At 56.1% G+C, this 19,375-nt stretch overlaps 1 protein-coding gene across 1 annotated transcript in view; it reads left to right on the forward strand.

The window, feature by feature from the left end:
• Positions 1-19,375, forward strand: part of COL13A1 (collagen type XIII alpha 1 chain) — a 147,076-nt gene that overhangs the window by 4,458 nt on the left and 123,243 nt on the right. Inside the window, 1 exon segment of the mRNA XM_042960600.1 lies at positions 12,363-12,435. Within this exon segment, the coding sequence (XP_042816534.1) occupies positions 12,363-12,435 (73 nt within the window).

Genomic DNA, 19,375 nt, shown 5'->3' on the forward strand with positions numbered 1-19,375 from the left:
GGGGGGGTGGGGGGTGCCAGGCGGACTCCCCTCCCCCAACAGTGAGAGTCACGGCACCCCTGATGAGAACGTCTCATGTTTATAGGGTCCATACAGCAGCCGCTGCTGTGAGCGTTATCTCTTTCAATCCCCACAACCTCCCTGAGGGACTGACGCTCTCATTGCCCCATTTTACAGATAAGAAGACTGATGTCACTGTCCTTCCATCCTGCTCTCTATGATCCAGTCCTTTGGGTGGGAAGGGCGTTTTCCACCTTCAGGAATTTCCTGGGGGTCAAGGGAGGGTTGAAACCTCTAGGCTAAAAAGTTGAAGAGCCCTGGGCAGACTCCCTCCTCCATAAAAATAACAATACCAACCACCGTAACAGGAATGTCTTACATTTAGAGGGTATGTGCAGGGGCCTTTTACTGGTTTTTTTTCCAGAGGAGAATTCAGGGGAGAGATCAAAGCAGCGTCTGAAAGACCGGGGGCTCTTACCGAGGAAGTATGTGCTTCTGGGGGTGTGGCCTGTAGATCACAGCAGCCTGGGCCTCCGTAATCAGACAGACCCTAGATCCCCTCATATGCAGCCAGCTTCCACTGCATCTGACTTTGCATATGTGGTCAGTGCCTGAGCGGTCTTGTGGGGAGTTAATGGAGGGAAGATCCTCAGAGCCCCTCAATTCCAGCCCCTTCTCTCTATAGATAAAAAACAGGTCTGAAGCCTCCACAGCCAGGGATCAGAAGAGCCAGAGGTAGGATCACCCTCTCTGGAGAGCATCTGTCTTCCACACCACACCTTCCCCCTTGCAGACAATAGTTAATTGTCTGGTGAAGTGGTGGTAAAGACTTGGCATGCTCCACTCCCCATTCCCTGGCCTCAGCAGACATTGCTAATCGACTGCAGCACACTTTCCCCGTTGAGCTTACATACGGCCTCAGAATGCTTTTCAGTGCTGCCCCAGGAAGCTGCCACTAATTAGTGAGAGTCAGTGTTTGAGATAAAGAGCCATCTCATGACTCTAAGTTAAAAGAAAAATACAGAGCAATATTTATTACAGATAACACCAGGGAGAGGGGGTAACATTTTACAGCTTCTCCAAAGGCCTTACAGTGATCAGGTAGCTCCAGACCAAACTGAGGACCTCATTAAGTAGCAAACCCTCATAGGAAAATGGTGAGAGAGTCAAAGCGTCTGAAACACGATGCCGTCTGCCTTAAGCATAGATTCACAGTTTGACACCCTCAGAAAGATGCCTTTTTTCCCTTACTCCTAATCATTTTCATCTTGCCCCAGTGCCTTCTGGAAAGCCTTCCCCAAACCACTCCAACCCAAAACGGGCTCTCTCTCTGCTCTGACTTCCTGCAGAACTTGCTGGCCATGCCAAACATCTAGCTGGGAGAAGGAAAGTATAGACATGACATGGGCTGACTTCTCTTGTCCCAGACCCACGGCAGCCATTCCTAACCTCTCAACACATGCCCAGGGAGCCTAGATCAGCCTCAGAATCCTTCTCAACACAGCCGCCCAGACTGCCCCTCCCAGTGTCTTAGCGTCAACGTGCAACGTAATCCCTATTTGCCTTCTGTGGCTCTGCCCCCAGCACATTGTGCAGTGTGTTCTCCTCTCTGTTGCCTTTACATATCTTGTCTCACATTTGATCTCACACAATCCAGCAGCAGGGATGAGAGCTCACTGGTCTCCAGGTCCCTTACGGAGCCCAGGGACTGCGTAATGTAGGCAGCCCTCACCAATTAGTTGCCGATTTCAGGTCCCTCTGTTACAGATTACTCTCTTTCCCCCATCCCAACCCAAGACGCAGCTGTATGCTCAGCATTTGCTCAGGGGGGTGCCCTGGAAATGGTGTTTCAGAGCAACCAGCCGAAGGGGAAATGATGAACTCCTAAATCCGAGCTGCGTCCCTAGTGCGCTGGCCAGGAGAGTGGGGATGGTTCAGGGTGATGTGTTCCCGCCTGGACAGAGCGGCTGGAAGCGTCCATCCATTCCCGTCCACGACCCCCAATGGCCAGCAGCTTCCTCTCCACCCGCCCAGGCGCCTGGCACATTTTTGGTTGGGGCAAAACAGTAAGGTGGGTAAGCCCACAGCATGTGACGTCACGTGGACCTCTGCCGCTAGCTACTTGTGTGACCTGAGCCTCAGCGTCCTGGTCGGAGAAATGGAGACGATGACATCCTCCTCACGGGTTGTTGCCGGATTAGATGAAATCTTTCAATTAATAGCGGCTGTAATCCTCACCACCTCCCTCATCATTGATTCATAGCTAATATTTATCGACCACCGTTCCAAGATTTCTACCACCTCTTACTTCATTTACTTCCCAAAATAATCCTCTGAAGTGGTTATATTTATATATATATTTCATTGTACGTTCCCTCAGGAGAGAAAAATGGAGGCCCAGAGAAGTTAAGTGACTTTCCCAAGGTCACACAGTGAGTCGCGAAGGCAGGCCTTGAACCCAAGCATTCTGGCCCCAAAGCTAGCCCTCTAAGGCCACTAATGGTACGCCATCTGTAGAAAGTACCATACCCTACTAAGCCAGCTGAGACAGGTCGTGGAGACCAGGGGCTAGGGACCTGTTCAGTTTGGTTCAGCTTCCGCAGCGGTGGCGTTGATTGAACTGACTTGGCATCAGGCCTACGTGACCATCTTTGCTGTAAAACGCCCCAGAGGATGTCGTTTGTGACATCAGGCCTTGGTGATGAACACCTTTAGGAAAATCACCGTCCAGAACTTTCCAGGAGGGATGGATCAGGTCTTGTCTCTTGGACACTGAACCGCCCTCTAGGAAGCTTAGCACCCAACCTGGGGTTCACCCTGTGACACGGGCTAGTCCTTCGGGCAGAAGTTTCTGCCTAAGCCCCAATCCCAGTTCCCGTGTATCACCCTGTCCTCGCCTTTCTTTCTGCCCCTTACCTCCAGCTGCCTTGCGGAATAATACATGTCTGTCTGTCCACGCAGCCAGCTGAATCGCTCCTTTTGAAGCAAGGCCGGGGGAGAAGTGCTTTAACAACTGAACTCTTTAAAGTTAGTCTCCCCTCCTTCTCGTACCTGCGTGTCCTCAAAGACCTGGCCTTGGCTGCAGAGCATCAGCTGGGAGCTGTAAAACCCACCGAGGCCGACCCCCTTCCTGGAACCCCGATGCAATCCCTGTGGGTAGGGTCTTGCGGTGGGGTATTTAGCAAGTCCCATGGCTGGCAACCCCTGAGACAGAGAGAGACAGCGTTTACCCGTGCCACTACACGAGGGTCCCGAGCAGTGCCGAGAGGCTGGCGCCGGCAGTCATGAGGGTCACGGTGCTGGGATCTGGGGAGGGCCTGGGAAGGCTGGGGCGGACCGGGGTCCCCGGCTGTCCCGGGCGGTGTCCATGATGCCAGCAGACCCCAGCCTCAGCTCCACACTGACGCCCCCCCAACATCCGCATGCCGAATGCCCCCTGCCCTGGGTGGGGGCCTCCCTCCAGAAAATTCTTTACGGCCGAAAAGGGCAGAGACGCAGCTGCGGGCAGCAGGGGCTCCTCTGGTCCTTCAAAGAGCAGGAGCGAGCCACGCACAGAGGGGAGGAACTTCCTGCCCAAGAGGCTGGGCACGGCTTTCCAGGGAGACACAGGGGCTCCCCGTCTCCTAGCCTGGAGTCTATTGTAGGTTTTCCCGAAGCCCCGCGTGGCTAGAGTCCACGCGGCCTGGGCCCCTCCTGCCTCTTCAGCCTCCTTGCCTCTCCTCGCCACCCATGCCCACCCCCACCTCGGGCTTCCTTAATGCCTGCAGTCCAGTCTCAGTCTTTCCTTTACTCGGCTATTTCCCTGTCCATCCGGCCCTCCTGCCAGCAGGCTCCTGCCTTTATGTTCTTTCAGTTACAGCGGGGAGGCCTTGCCGCCCCCAAGGGACACATCTTCCCCAGGAAGGCTGTGACAGGGCCTGCCATCCCGCCGTCCAAGGGACTTTACACCTGCAGTTGCCTGTCATGCTGCAGTGCCTCTCGAGCCCCTGTTGTCAGGTGTTCTCTATCGGGTCACCCTCTGCCAAGGCGGCCTGTAGGGCAGGACGGGAAGGGTGACCTCAGGAGACAAGGATGCAGAAAGGGGACTGGTTAAAGGGGCATTACCTGGGGCTCTTCCAGGAATAGCCTTAGTCCCAGTGAGCTGGCATTTGTGGTTTCCTGGGGGCAGGGGGAGACTCGGTGATATGGGAGGTCAGAGGATGGTCCTGCTACCTCCAGCCTCCCCCCCACTCCATAGAATCAGAGTGTTGGAAGGAAGGGAGCGATGAGCTATACCAGGAATCCCCCCCGCCCCCGCCCGGATATCCCTGGTTCTGAGGCTTACATACCCACAGTGACAGGGAGCTCACTACCACATGCAGCTGACTGTTCTGGCTGTAATGTGTGTGTTCGTCTTGTCAGAGCACCACGCCCGTCTCTACACCTGCCATCCCACCCCTCCAGCGTGTCCTGAAAGCACCTCAAACTCCACGTGTCTAAACTGAGTAGGAGCCCGCCCCTCCCCGCAACCCCTTCATCTGTGGATGCACTGGTCTCCAGCTGCACCTCCTCCCAGACCCCACTGCTTGCACCATCTCGGCCTCCTGCAGACTGTCCTCTTTTCTCTACGACTGCCCGCCCGTCCCCACCCAGGCTACCCGAGGCTCTTCTGAGCTGTGACAAGAGCCTCCTAGCTCACCTGCTCCTGTTCCACTCTGCCCTGTCCCATTCAGCACTCACACAGCAGCTGGAGTGATCTTTCAGGGGCGCCTGGGTGGCTCAGTCGGTTGAGCGTCCGACTTCGGCTCAGGTCACGATCTCACAGTTTGTGGGTCCGAGCCCCGCGTCGGGCTCTGTGCTGACAGCTTGGAGCCCAGAACCTGCTTCCAATTCTGTGTCTCCCTCTCTCTCTCTCTCTCTCTGCCCCTCTCCTATTCACACTCTGTCTCTTTCTCTCAAAAATAAATAAACGTTAAAAAAAAAAAAAAAAGAAAGCTCTAAATACAGTCACCACAGTCCCCTAATTACAACTCTTTGGTAACTTCCTATTGCCATCAGGCCAGAGACTACATTTCTTAATGTGGTTCATGGGGCCTGAAGAGCATGGCCCTTGCCACCCTCTCTTGCCTCAGGGCTCCGCCTTCCCTCACTTTCAAAGTCCAGCCACATCGTCATACATTGCCACCGCTAGGAGCACAGACTCTGGAGCCAGATTGCTGGGTTCAAGTCCAGCTCTGCTAGTGACTGGCTGTGTGACACTGGGCAAGTCGCTTAACCTCTCTGTGCTTTGGGTTGTACCTCTAAGAACTGGGAGGGTGGTGGTGATAAGAGTGTCTCCCTCTCATTAAGTGTTGCTTTTAGAATTTAAAAAGTTAAACAAGTGCTTTGAGCAGTGCCTGGCCCTCCAGTCAAAAGTATTGCAATCTCCTGGAAAGAGGCCCCCCCCCCCGCCCCCATCACAGTTGTGCAGTGGAGGCACATGGGCTCTGAACCAGGCTTCCCGGTTCGAATCCGGCCTTGCCCGTCTTGGCTGCCCGTCGCCGTGCAAGCGACGTGCCGTTCCTCATGAGTGGGGTGCTTCGAGTGCTGAATGAATTCATCTGTGCAGGACCCCCGCCCGGTTCGTAAGAAGCACATGATGGTGTCAGGTCTCAGCCGTTTTCCCTGCACCTCGGGGGTCATCCTCGGGTCTCTGCCCTGCCGTCACTTCCCCAGCCTGTAGAGCCTCACCCCTACTCGCCAGAGCTCGATGACTGTGGCTGCTTCTTGTTGATGTGTGTGGTTCGTGGTGCCTCTGCCTGGACAGTAAGCTTCACGGGGCAGCCTCTGTGTCTGCTTTGCCCCGACGTGTCCTGGCACTTCCCGTGGCTCTGCATGCATAGGTCCTCAGTACCCATTTGCTAGAAGGAGGGAAGGAGAGTAGAGGCTCCTGGCTTCCACTCTAGCCCTCTCAGCCCAGCCCCTCCCTGCTCTGTGTAGGGGACCCCTGCTTCATCCTGCACCGGGCCCCGAAACTACCCCAGGCCCCTGGAACCTTTAGTCCTAGGCTCGTGACAGCCTGGCCCCCACCCACATCCGCATAGTTCCAAGGGCCCCACTCCCTAACTCCCTGAGGCAGCAGCAGGGCCGAAGGTTAGGTGAAAGGAAGGACTTTCTCGTATGAAGGCTGGAAAACTCACCCCGGGGCATTCACCTCCTTTCCCTCAACTCTTTCTGGTCTGCGGAGCCTGGAGCGACACCCCTGTGCGGTTCTGGTGAAACAGGGGGGCGGAGGCAGCCCGTGGCATCCGGCGGCCCCTCGGGGCCCTGTTTCACGGCCCTGGGAGTCTGTGATCAGGTGCCAAGTGCATTGCACAAAGAGGACTGTGGAGGGAGGAAGAAGACAGTTCCCTGGGCACACCCCATGGCACCCCCTCCCGGCCCCCGGAGCAAGTCCAGTTTGGGCGGGTGTGGCTTGAGTGTCTCAATTTCCTCCGTCTTGATTTCCCCGCGCTGATTTTCCTGCGCTCCGCCATGGGCCTGTCCCCTTAACAAAGCCCGTCTGCGGGGCCAGCCCCCGCCCGCCATCCCTGGGATTAGGCCCACAGACTGGCTCTGCACCGCCTCCGTCCAGCCTCTGTGTCTTTGCTCCTCACCAGAACGCTCCCCTCCCCCATCTCCATCTTTCCAAATTCTGCCGAAGCCCACGTCCCCCTGCACCCCAGGGAAGGGCAGACCTCCAAGCGATTAATCCAGTTCAAGTGTGGACCCGAAACACCAGACCAGGCCCTGCCCTCCAAGAACTGGCTTGATCTCCAACAGGACGCCATCCCAGTGACCGTGTGGCACGGGGTGATGAAAGGGGCTCTGGCAGATGGGATGGCACACCGCTGTGGGCCAGGTATTGTAATCAGACGCTGGTGCAGGGACCGGAGCTCTGCTCAGTGTGGTCATGTCAATGGGCAGCTCAAGGTCGAAAGGCAGGGCTGCAGGCAGGACCCTCTTTATGGTTTCCAAGGCGTTTTCCACAGTAACACTGGGAGGTTGGTGGGGGAGGGGGGGGCAATAGCCCCATTTTAGAAATTCCCTGTGGGAGGGGAGGTGCCAGGATCAAGGTCACAGCCACGGAGTGCGGAGTGCGGAGCTCACCTGCTCTGGGCTCCACCCCCCCCCCCCCCCACCACTTGGACACACCCACGTATTACAGAGGCCCAGGTGGAGCCTGAGCCCTTTAAGAGCCCTGGAGCTAAGCACAGGGAGGGAGTGGCCCCTAAACCCAAGGCCAGGCCTCTACGCCTTCTCTGGGGGGAGTGAGTAGCCAGCCAGCCGCCTGGCATTTTCCCTTTGATACTGATACAGGCATTTTAATAGCTGCGAACATCAGGCAGTCATGTTTCGGCTCTGGCCATGCGGGGCATTCCAGGAGGCCCTGGCCGCCAGCAGGGGTGGAGCAGGAGGGTTGCTCCATCCAGGGTGACTGGGGGTCCACGCTGCAGTCTAGGCAGGGTCTCCACCCACCCCTGAGCTTCCTCTTGGACATTTCTCACCAGGGGTCTCAAGCTCGGATGCCTAAGGGGGCCAGGCTGGTGGCCTAAGTAAGCGAAGCCGGCCAGGGAGAGGTACTGTGATGACCTGGGCAGCACATGCCCACATAAAACGGACAGCCATCTCTCAGCACCACCCAGTCGTCGCCATGGCCCAGTGCTGCTAGATGCCCCATTGTATAAGAGAGATCGGAAGTCCACACCTCGATGTGAGATCTCCTGATTTATGAACAACCGCTGTTTATTGAGCACCTACCATATGCCGGGCCTTGTTCTAGGCACGGGCGATATGGCAGCGAACGCTTCCCGTTGTTCACATCTGGACGCTCTTTTTGTTTTCTGATCTCATCTCATTTTATCCTTCTATCTGGCCTGTGTAGTCCCGGGGATAACTAATGTCATCCCCGTTTTATACATGAGGAAATTGAGGCCCCGAGGGGCTATATCTCTTGCTTAATACACAGTGGGAGAGCCGAAAACAGACCATGTCCTTGTGGAACTTACCTTCCTGTGATCAGCGTAGACAGGAAGCAAGATAAATGAGCCAACAACGCAACGAAATCCAAAGGAGAAAAGTAAAACAGGGAGGAGGGATAGGAAGTATGTCGCAGGAGGGCACTGGGGGCAGAGAAGACTTCTCTGAGAGTGAGACGGTGGTTAGCTAGGAAACGAACATCCTAAGCAGACAGGCCAACAAGTTCAAAGGCCCTGGGGTAGGAGAAAGCCTGGCATGAGCAGGAGCATCAAGGAGGCCTGTGTGGCCCCCTGGCGGCCATGTTGAGAATGCTCTGTGGGGCAAGGTTAAGGCAGGGATTTATCACGAGGTTATCACGAGGGGGTCACCAGGAGGTTATCACGGTGACTGGGACAGAGATGATGAGGCTTGAACTGGGTGTAGTGCGGAGGTGGTGGAAAGGGGTCGGATCCCGGATGTGTCCAGAAAGTGGAGAACAGGAGTTGTTGGCCAAATGGGCGTGGGGTGAGAGCAAAGGAAGCATCACTGATGACCTCCAGGGTCTGGTGACATGAAGTCACCATTCTCTGTGATGAGGAAGACAGCAGAGGGGCAGGCCCAGGGGAGCGGGGACGAAATATGAGGGGCCCGGTTTTGCCGAGCTAATTTTGAGATCCTATCAATGGAGATGTTAAGGAGGGAGCTGGATACGTGCGTCTGGTTCTGGAGGAAGATCCAAGCAGGAGGGGCAGTGAGGGGGCGGCATCGTCACGTACAGAGGAGACGTGACGCAGGGCGAGGGCCCCCAGGAGCCAGAGCAGAGAGAAAAGAGGTGAGCCAGGGCCCTGCGGCCTCCAAATAGATAAGAAGGAACCAACAGAGGAGACAGAAGGAGCATGGACTGGCAGGAGGAAAACTGGGAGGGTGGTGTCCTGGCAGCCAGGTGGAGAGGGTATGTCAGGAAGAAGAAGGGCGAGCGAATACTGTCACAGGCTGAGATGAGAAGGACTGTCCCCTGGGCTTAGCAACATGGGGGTCACTGACGACCTGGGGGACAGCGCTTGGTGGAGGGAGGGTCAGAGCCTTGCAGGGGTGCTCCAGAAGTTTGCCTGGGAAAGAGCGTCGTCAAGAGAGGATTTTTCATTTCCTTTCTCCTTATGGTGGGAGGAACAGCAGCGTGTCTGCCTAATGATTACATCAGGGATGGGCAGGCGACAGCTACATCCCGGCCGCAGCCTGTTTTCGTAAATATGTCTTTACCGGAACACAGCTTTGCGTTTCATGTTTTCTATGGCTGCTTCTCGCCTCCAGCAGCACAGCTGAGTGGTTGTGTCGTCGTGCAGCTTGCACAGCCTGAACTATTCCGTAGCTGGCCCTTTATAGCAAAGGCCAAGCCTGATGAGAGCCCAGGATGGAGCCTAGAGCAGGGAATTGCTGATGTGGGTGGGCGGGGAAAGCCTGGTGTGCAGGTGCAAGGTTGGCCTCACGTGGGAGAAGCAGAGAGAAGGGGCAGGTGCCGTCGCAGGCGCGTGTGGGCGGGTGTGCACGGTGGGGTGGCGGAAGCCTCTGGCAGGCCTCTTCTGGCTGCTTCTGTTTTCTCAGGGTCATCAGTTGACAGGGACGTTGGGGGAAGGGCGCTGGGGTTGGGAAGGAAGGAGGCGGGAGAAGCAGGGGCCGCGAGCTGAAGGATCCAGGGAAGCACCGAGCACCTGCTGGGCTCTCATCCGGGATAATGGTAGCGAATTAGAGCAAGGCCACAGCATCCAACTGTAAGCAGCAAGTTTCCTGGCTGTCAAGAGGGCATGGAAATGTCAGGGGCCTGTGTCACTATAAATTCGGCCTTTGCCAGTGCCCTGCCCTGTGCCCTCCCACCGCGCTCAGCCCTCCAGCCATGCTGCCCCGACCCCCTCTAGCACCCTTAATCCTCTGCGCGGTCTGTCTCAGGGCCTTTGCCTCTGCTTCCTTCTGCCTGGAACACACCCCCTCCACGTCTCCGCATGACTCATTTCCTTGCTCGCGCCAGGTCAGTGCTGAACGTCCCCTCCACAGAGACCCCTTCTCTGACCCCCGAGTTTCCAGTACCTCCTGCCATCACTCTGTCCGCTTTACCCTACTTTATTTTTCTCTGCCACACTTACCACTGAATTGTTTGCTTGTTTGTTTCTCTGTCTCCCCCACCAGAAGGTGAGCCCCGCGAAGGCAGGGGCCCCGTCCACCCCTTGCGTTGCATTCTCTAGCTCCAGGACCCAACCTCTGCTTGGCATGTCGCTGGGGTTGAGTGAGCGCAACCCTGTGCAAACCCAGCTGGCCTTGGCTTGTCACTCGCTGGCTGGCCCTGCCTGTTAGCAGACGTAAGGCACATGCCTAACTGTGTGCCGGGCACAGCCACAAATAAGCCCCTTGAAGAGCCCACAGGTTATTGGTTGCAAGGTTGCAGGTGGATGCACATGGTCCCCCAGCGATGAGTGGATTCGTGAGCTGGGCTCAGAGCTGGGCCCTTCACCAGACTTTGTGCTGGGGGGTCATTTGTTTGCCTGGTAGGGATCCACCTGCAGCCTGACCTCAACATCTGTCTACCTAATATGTGTGTGTCAGCCGCCCTTTGTGAGCGAGGGCCTCCCCTTTGGAACATTCTTCCCTTCCCCTCCCTCCTGTCTATGTTGACCTTCAGCCCCCTTCTGCCTTCAGAGCCTCTGCCCAGCAACCACCACCCCCCGCCCCGCCTGGTCTGCTGTACTCTCTCGCGTGGGGGCATCATGCACCTCTCTCCAGCAGGATAGAGTGGACTTTGGGTCAAAAGATCTGAGGTCTCATCCCAGACCCACTGTGGACACAGCTGTGTGACTCCACCAGGTCACTCAGCCTCTCTGAGCCTCCGTTTCCTGACGTAGAAAATGAGATCACTATTAAATCTCCCTTAGAGTTAGACTGTGAGAAATAGAGGTGATTCTCCGGGCAAAATCGGCCAGCTCAGTGGTAGTTCCCCGGGGTGGGGGTGGGGGGGGGGTTCCGCAGACATTACAAATCCTCATGAAGCTTTCCTGACCTTCCGTCTCCACCCCCCCCCAAACAGGTGACACCAAATCCTATGACTTTCTTTACCTCTCCCGGGCCCAGCCTGAGCGGCAGAACCACACAGCACTGAGGAGGCAGACGATGGAGAAATGTGCATTGGGGGCTGGGCCGCTGGCCTCCCACCTGCTTCGCATGCAGGGACCTCAGTATACTGGTCAGAGTCAGCGCCTGCGAGCCACGGTGGCGGTGGCTGTGGCTGTGGCTGTGGCTGTGGCAGCTTTACATGTGAAATCAGTCACTTCAAACTACTGGAAACAAAGTCAATGAAAAAAAAAAAAAAAACATCACTGGAGGAACCGAATAAAACACATCTAAAGGCTAACTTGGCCCCGGGGCTATACCAGGTTCTAACTGCCGAACTAGCATCCGAGCCCGGTGCCATACTCCACCTCTGACCTTGGCCGTGTTAGTCTCCCCGCCCTGTGCGTGGGGTTCCTCACCTGTAACCTGGGAGTGTGACAAGAGCCAACGCATCGTGTGTGCCTCCTGGCGGGGGCGGGGCGGGGGGCGGGGGGCGGGCAGGCTCCGCTCCTTCTCTGCATCGACCATTCAATCCTCCCATTAACCCAGCGGGGCTTAATCCTGCTCAGGGTCGGAGGACTGCGTAGGAACGCGGGTAGCCTCGCCCCGGAAGCGTCCCTTGTAGCCTCTGTGCCAGTGTGGCCCACGCTGTGTGGCTGGGGGACCGAGGCGCTCGGCACACTTCCCTTTGAAAAGTTGGGATGCTGGTGCTTACAGCCGTGTGCCTGTCCATCGCCACCACGGAAATGGCAGCTCCGAGGGCAGGAGACGCCTCGGTCTTCTTGCCGCCACTTCCTTGGGGCCCTTCCTGATTGGCTCAGTGCTTTGCAAAGAAGAGTTCCCATAGGGGGGCAAGGTGGTCTGCTCAACCCCTCTCCCCCACCGCTGCCCAGGCCCGCCTGTGCCTGGCTGTGAGGGACACCAGAACAGAAGTCACTGTCCCTGACGCCAGGATCAATCAGGACCCCAGACCTAGACAGGAAACAATTAGCAGAGAGCCGAGAAAAGTGGGTCATTGTGCCCGTGATTGTGGAGTGCAGGGAGGCCACAACTGGTTTATAGGGCCTTGGGGTTGGGGTTAATTTCTTTAAGAGCACTCAGAAGACATCAGACACTGAGATTCCCTAGATAGGACCTTCTCCATCTGCTTCTTATTACGCAGACGCCTGTGGCCAGTCTTTGATCCAGGAACAGTCCTCCCGCCGGCCCCCAGGTGGCCCTTTCTCCCCCTCCATCCCCACCAGCCTGCAGACCCTTCCCAGGGCTTGGCCTTCCAATCCGTGATCCCTCTTCTCTGTCTCCTTTCGCAGAAATGGAAGCTCCACTCTCGGAGGCGCCGGGAGGCCCCCCCGAAGACGTCTGCAGGGTGTCACTGCCCACCAGGTAAGGAGCCCTGCGAATAGGTGACCGGGAGGGGGACCGGAACCGGAGGCCCCCTTAGTGGGCGTGATCTCACCACACCTGCTCGCGGCATCACTGTTGATGTGAAAGATGGGAATGACGGGATCTGAAATGCTTACCTCCCCTCTGCTGGTCAACTGGCCCGCCCACCTGCCGTTTGTCATTCAGTTGTTCACGTATTCGTTCATCTGTAAACCCTTCTGTGGGAGGAGGGGGAGCCTGCCAGGGGGTGAAATCACGTATGACGATGGGCATGGCTGCGTTCAGAAAATTACGAAGCGTTATGCAGAGTTGAAGAAAACAGAAGCCCACGAGGGCAGGGACCTGGCTCGTCAAGTTTACCGCTGTGCCCACAACTCCCGACACACAGTAGGTGTACAAAATTGTTACACAAATGAATGAATGAGTCCATCCTCGTAAAACTTGCCTGCCCTAGCCGGATGGCTCAGGGCGCTGTGCGTTTGCTGGACGGCATCTAGGCGACACGCGTCAATGCATACTCACACACGGATTCGAGGCTGCAAGGTGGTGGGGGGGGGGGGTGGTAATCTGGACTCGGATCCCGCTTTTGCCGTCGACCAGCCCTATCTGCTCAGATCACTAGTGAGGACTCCTGTTCGAGTGCTCTTCCTGTGCTCCTCACCCGGGGTTCCCACTCCGTGCTGGGCTCCCTACTGCGTGGTGAGTTCAATGGCACAGTCCACCGTTAATGATAGTGACCAGTTACAGCTCACGAGGACTCTTCTAGATGAGTAGTCATTAAGATTAAGCTATGAGAATGACAGATGGACAAGTGTCACTGCTCCATGAGTAACTGGGATGGGCTATCCTTTTTTTTGTGGGGCAGGAAGGAAGCTCCAGAAAAAGACAATGAGGAGCGGGGACACCCTCGAGTAATCACAGAGGGGCTTGCCCTGCTCAGGGCCTCTGTCAGCCCCAAGTAGGCTCCTTTTCACCCTCTGCGGGCATGTGACAATGGCAGGACCCCCACAGGGCACAGGTGCCCAGGGGTCCCGGTAGTCCTCACCCAGGGTCCCCGGGCCAGGGCAAGGAGGCCAACAGGTGGTGGGCGTGTGGGAAATGGAGAGCCCACATTGTCAGAGGAATGAGCGGAGCTGGGGCAGACTCACTGTTGAGGGTGCCACCACGGGAAACGGTGGGGCCATGACGGGATTCAGCTGGCCTGTCGGGAGAGGGTCGTCGGGGTTAATTAAAAGGGTGTCCAGAATCCTGGGAAGCTCTCTCCCTCCCACAGGGCCCAGGACGTTGAGTGCTGGCATCTGGGAAACTTGTTGTCAAAAGAATGCCAAGATTTTTTTTTTTTAATTTTGTTTTTTTTTTCACGTTTATTTTATTTTTGAGACAGAGAGAGACAGAGCATGAACGGGGGAGGGGCAGAGAGAGAGGGAGACACAGAATCAGAAGCAGGCTCCGGGCTCTGAGCCATCAGCCCAGAGCCCGACGCGGGGCTCGAACTCACGGACCGCGAGATCGTGACCTGAGCTGAAGTCGGACACTCAACCGACTGAGCCACCTAGGCGCCCCAAGAATGCCAAGATTAATGAGCTGGGATGAAGGTGAGGGAAGGGTGTCAGGGCCTGGGCGGAGCACCCGTAAGCGTCGGGCCCTCTAGGGCAGCCCATGCTTCAGCTAAGCCTGCCTGTTGTCCCCATAGCTCTCGGTCAACTGCCACCATCTTCTGCTCCAAGTCTAGAATGCGGCTGAAGGGCGGGACACTTGGAGCCACAGACAATAGAGGTTTGGGGTCCCGCTCTGACATTTATCAGCTGTGTGACTTTGAGAGAATTACTGAACCTCTCTGTCTCAGTTGCCTGGTGTGACAAAGGGGGATAGTAGCCACCTTGCAGGTGTATGGTCGAGACTCTGTGAGACAGTCATGCAAAGTACTTAGCGCTTTTCCTGATTCTTAGAAAGTACTGTTCTTGTCAGTGCCCCCATTCCTCTTGTACTTGAAGATGCACAGAAGTCCTGTCAAACACCGTGCCCTGGTGCTGGGGGCCGTGTGGGCTGCACATTTATGGTGAGGCGGAGGCTTCTCCCTCTCCTTCCTGATTGGGCTTCACGTGTCCCGCCTGCCCTCCAAGTGGGGACAGGCGTCAATTTTGCACTTGGGAGAGTCTGGCTCAGGCAGTCCTGGGAGGCTCGGGGCTGGGGCGGGATGCGGCAGGAAGGAGGAAAGGTTCCAATCTCTCCTCACTTCTGATTTCCGAGGAAAGGTTCTTCACCTCTCCTCACTTCTGGGAGTCTGTGTGTGACCCAGGGGTCTTGGACTGGGAGGAGGGAGCGGTAAAGCAAGGGCGAGCACTCAGAGGTGGTGGGAAGGAGACGACAGTGCGGAGGGGTGGGGAGGGGCCACCAGCAGGGACCCGGCAGGCAGGAGATGGGAGGAGAGAGCAAAGGCTCCTGGGAGGGGTGTTTAGGGTGCTGGAGAATCACCCGGAGGGCAGTTTGGCCCAAATTATAGATCAGAGACAGGGGGGTAACATCAGGAGAATTTAATAAGAGGACCCCAAATTGAGGCAAAAATCAGGAGGCTAAGATGCTCTCCCAGCTTTTTGGAGAAGCAGCAGGAAAGGACTGGAAGGGCCATGTGGAAGCATCTCAGACAACGGAACCGCGGAGTAAAATGCATCTGCTGAGATGGGCTAGGTCCTCTCGGGTGGGTCTCTGCACCTTCTCCTTCCGTCCAGCCCGAGGGTTCTCGCCCCATGGTGAAGTTACCCCCTCCACGCTGGAGGCTGCAGGCCACACGGCTCGCTGCCACTGCCCCTAACCCGGTACCTGCTACGTGCCAGGAACAGTACCGGGCACTTCATACTGATGGATGGCCGCTCCCAGAACACTCCAAACAGGCAGCGTGGATCTCTGGTGTCCAGACTCATGAGTAGAACACCACTCTCGTTCTTGCACCTAAATGATGCCTCTCGGATTATTTCCGTAGGGTCAGAGTTTATAAAACCACTTTGTGAACCAGTTTGAGGTTCCTGATATTTGCAGGACTTATACCGCTGGAAAGTGCTGCCCACAAAGTCAAAGCATCATCATTTCTGTCCCGCTGGCATCTAAGAACGTGCCCGTACAGAGATGCTCAACGCATCTTCAGTAAGTTAGCATCAGGGATCATTCCTGAGAGGTTGGATTCTTTCCTGTGTTCTTCATCTGCCCTCTGGCTGGTTTCTGACACCTCCCACCTCCCCGCCTTCAAACACCACACACCCCACCCCACCCCACCCTGAGAGTGTCCTGAGTCTTGCCTGATGCTGAAGTCACCGCTGTTGGTACAGAACACATAAACACACGCTCTTTCTGCCTCCTGTGGCCGCTGGGATCCGAGCCTGGAATCTTGAGCCCATGCCTGCCCCCAGTCTGCCTCTGTGGCTGGCTGGGCTAAGGTGGAGCCCTGGGTGTGTCCTTCCTAGTGGCAGCCTTGGGCCCCTGGATGGCCTCCAGAGGGCTCAGGACACATAATCATGGGCAGAAAACCCATCTCCTTCCCTTCCTACTCTGACCTCGCCAGCATCCTCCCAGGATCCTCCCTGTCCCAAAATAGCCACGTACTGGCTGAGATCTGACCGCTCCTGGGCCACATGCGCTGTTTTCCAGGGCCGTGATGGGCCCGCAGGCCTGGGCCAGGGTGCTGAAGGTTGGGCCTCACTAGGACAGTCACAGCCACCAGAAGTTCAGAGGAGTAAGCGTGGGCCGTTTGCAAAGGATATGGCCTGGTGGGACAGGGGAAGGGCCTTGGGAACCAATGCACACACTGTGGGACTTCCCAGGCCACTTGAGGAAGCATACAAAGATTAGGGAAACTCCCACTCCTTGTTCTTCGCAACAAATGAGGAGCAGGACAATATGGGCGCCAGCCATCAAGGAAGCAGCTCCTTCAGGCCCGCCACGCTGGGGCTGGGTGGGGTTGGCACGGTGAGGGATTTCACACAGAAGGAGCCTCGTCAGCTGAGCGGCTGGTGCAGACGGCTGTGGGGCCTCACCTCTGAGGCGGAAGTGTAGGCCAGAGTCATGATTTGGCCACCAGGCCAAGAGGTTTGGACTGCCACAGCATGGATGACAGGTGGGATGGTGAGATCTTTGCATTAGCACCTTAGCCAGCCCTGGTACAGAGAATGGATGGACAGGAGAGAAGTTGCCTTCGGCCTGGCTCATGGGAGAGCCCATGGCCTTCCACTGGTTTACAGTGTGCTGATGAGAGGCATACGAAGTGCCAGGGATCCCAGAGGAGCTCGGGACTCAGGGAAAACTTCCCCGAACAGGTGGCACTGGAGGTTGGCAGGAGGGCATACAGTTAGGGTATAGATTGAGCTGCCCCCATAACAACAGAGCTCCAGATACAGGGGCCCTAACAAGGTAGAGGGGAGGTCCCTTCCTTAGCAGGCCAGAGGACTGTGGTTCAGGGCTGGGAAGGTGGCCTTGCCATCTTCATGTGGCGTGATGCTGACAATCGTTTTGTTCTCACCATCCCTGGCTAGCGTGAGAGAAGAAGGAGGCTGGGGGAATATATACCCAAACCTTTAAGAGCAAAACTGCAAGGAAAAAGAAAATCCCGACATGCATCACTTCTGCTCGGATCCCAGTGGTCAGCTCTTAGTCACATGGTTACCGGGGCCAAGGGAGGCCAGGCAGAGTTTTTTTTTTTTTTTGGCTGGGCAGCCATATGCCCAGATTCAAGTCTGTTGCCGTCAGACGTGGAAGAACAGATAATGGAGAGACAACCAGCAATCTGCCTAGAGGGCATTCCGGGCTGAGACACTGGCCTGGACAGAGGCTCTGAGAATAAGAAAAAGGCAGACTGGGAATGACGAGCAGGTGAAGGAAGCTGGAGCATAGAAGCAGTGATCTGAAATCAGGGTGGGAAAAGATAGCAAAAGGCCAGGCTGAGGAGTTCCAGCTCTCTTCCTCCAAAGAGAGGGAGATGGTTTTCATCCCGAGGGTGATCGATTAGCAGTGGCTGCCTGGAGAGTGCAGAGTCAGATCCTGAGGCTACATGCAGGCTTAGCAGACTATGCGGTAATCGCTTAATGATGTCTGCTGTGGGTACAGGCGTGGAGAGCAGTGAACACCTGTGGCCTGGCTTTGTTCCCCTTCAGGAGATGATGTCGTGTCAGTGAAGGTTTGGGGAGCAGGGATGTGACCTGATCCAACTTGTATGCTAGCAATGATGTGGAGGATGCTTAAGGGAAGAGAAGCCCCTTCCAGGAACGGAAGTCTGTGAGCCTATGCGCAGGGCTCCATTATCTCATGTGCTGCTATTACGTTCGAATTGGAACTGCCTCTCTGGACTTGGTTATTTTCCATAGGTGGTGAGAGGAGCTGGTGTCCACATGTCCTGAACCTTGTCTAGCCTTGCCCCGTTTGCCCTGGTGGCAGATTCCCTATCCCCCCACCACCAACAGTCTCAGGACATTTTCATGGATGGGGACTATGGCCATAGCTTCCAGCCTGGAGAAAGCCCCCCTCACCTCTCTCGGACTGCCGCAGAGCAGACCCCTCCACGCACAAACACGCACACCGACTCAGCTAACCCAGAAAAGGGAGAATTTAGACCAAAGTGTCCCTGGGTGCCATTAATAAAGAAAAAGAGTGCAGAGCTGATGGATGTGTTAGGGAGAACATTTACACTAAAGAAATACCGTGGTCAGGTCAACTCTGCTTTATTTGCAAATAATTGGCGGGTTAATTCTGAGTCATTCCTGGCTATTCCTTAAAGCACATATCCCCGAGGGCCAGCCTGATAAGAGACCCTCCTATTCGATTCCAACTCTCCCTATTTCTGCTTCTTTCTTCCCCCAGGCTTTTGTGCTGTGTCAGCTTCTTTCCCCCTCTCCCACCTCCACCTTCCCCTTCTGTCTTTGCAGTCCTGTCTCATGGCCCATCTGATCTCCCAAACACCCAGGCTCCAAGCCAGTGGCAACATTAATATGCCTTCTTCTCCTTCATCCATGTACACCATCATCGTTGCGTCCTATCAATTCTACTCGATGGCTCAAAAAACCATCCGTGGCTCCCTAGTGCTCCTACACACCCCACCCCAATGATAAGGCCATTTGTCTCTCAAGCCTAGGATCTGTGACCTGTCTCCCATTATGCTGTACTCCTTTTTCTTTCAGTAAAATGGACTTCTCACCTGCCCTGCCCATATCCTAGTGTCTCATGGGTTCACATCCACTCATGATGCTCTGATTGCTTTGCTCTGTTTCTACCTGACAAACTCTTAACCCCTCCGGCCCTGCTACAGCATCCCTAAAGCTCCTTCCACCCTCCGCCCCTGCCATAGCCTTGTCCCTTAGTTCTGCTGTCTATGCAAACATAATGCCCGGTGTGCGCTCCGTGTATAATCTAGGCAAAACCACCCACTGGGGCAAGTCATTTGTCCTCAGATGGGAAGTGGAAACAGGCCAAGATGGATACACCTGTGAGGGTTTCTCTTTGGCTCCCATCACTAACCGTTTGATTTAGATTCCGCAGACGCTTGGCCGCAAAACTCGGCATGAGGCTCTTACACACTGAGAGGAGGCTTTGCGGGTTTCCAGGCAGGAGAACCTTCCCCACCTACGAACCACACTAGGTGGCCTCCGTGACTTCTCCACCTGGATGTGTCACAGGCCGCCCATCCTCAGAGTGCACGCAGCCAAAGCCAGCCTCTTTCTCCCAGGCCTGGCCCTTGTCCAACATCCCTGGTCCTGGGAAATGGTGTCACCACCACACATGCCCAGCACCTGGGCTGCAACCTGGGAGTCAGCCCAGACACTGCCTTTTCCCTCCCATCCCACGCACCAGCAAGCCCCACCGATCCCACCCCGCCTCCCACCCTGCTGACTGCATCCAGCTCCTCCCCAACCCTCCTGTTAGAACTGCCCCACCTCTCACCTTAGTCTCCGTAGAAGCC

This window comes from Panthera tigris, chromosome D2 (genome assembly GCF_018350195.1).
Source record: "Panthera tigris isolate Pti1 chromosome D2, P.tigris_Pti1_mat1.1, whole genome shotgun sequence".
NCBI lineage: Eukaryota > Metazoa > Chordata > Mammalia > Carnivora > Felidae > Panthera > Panthera tigris.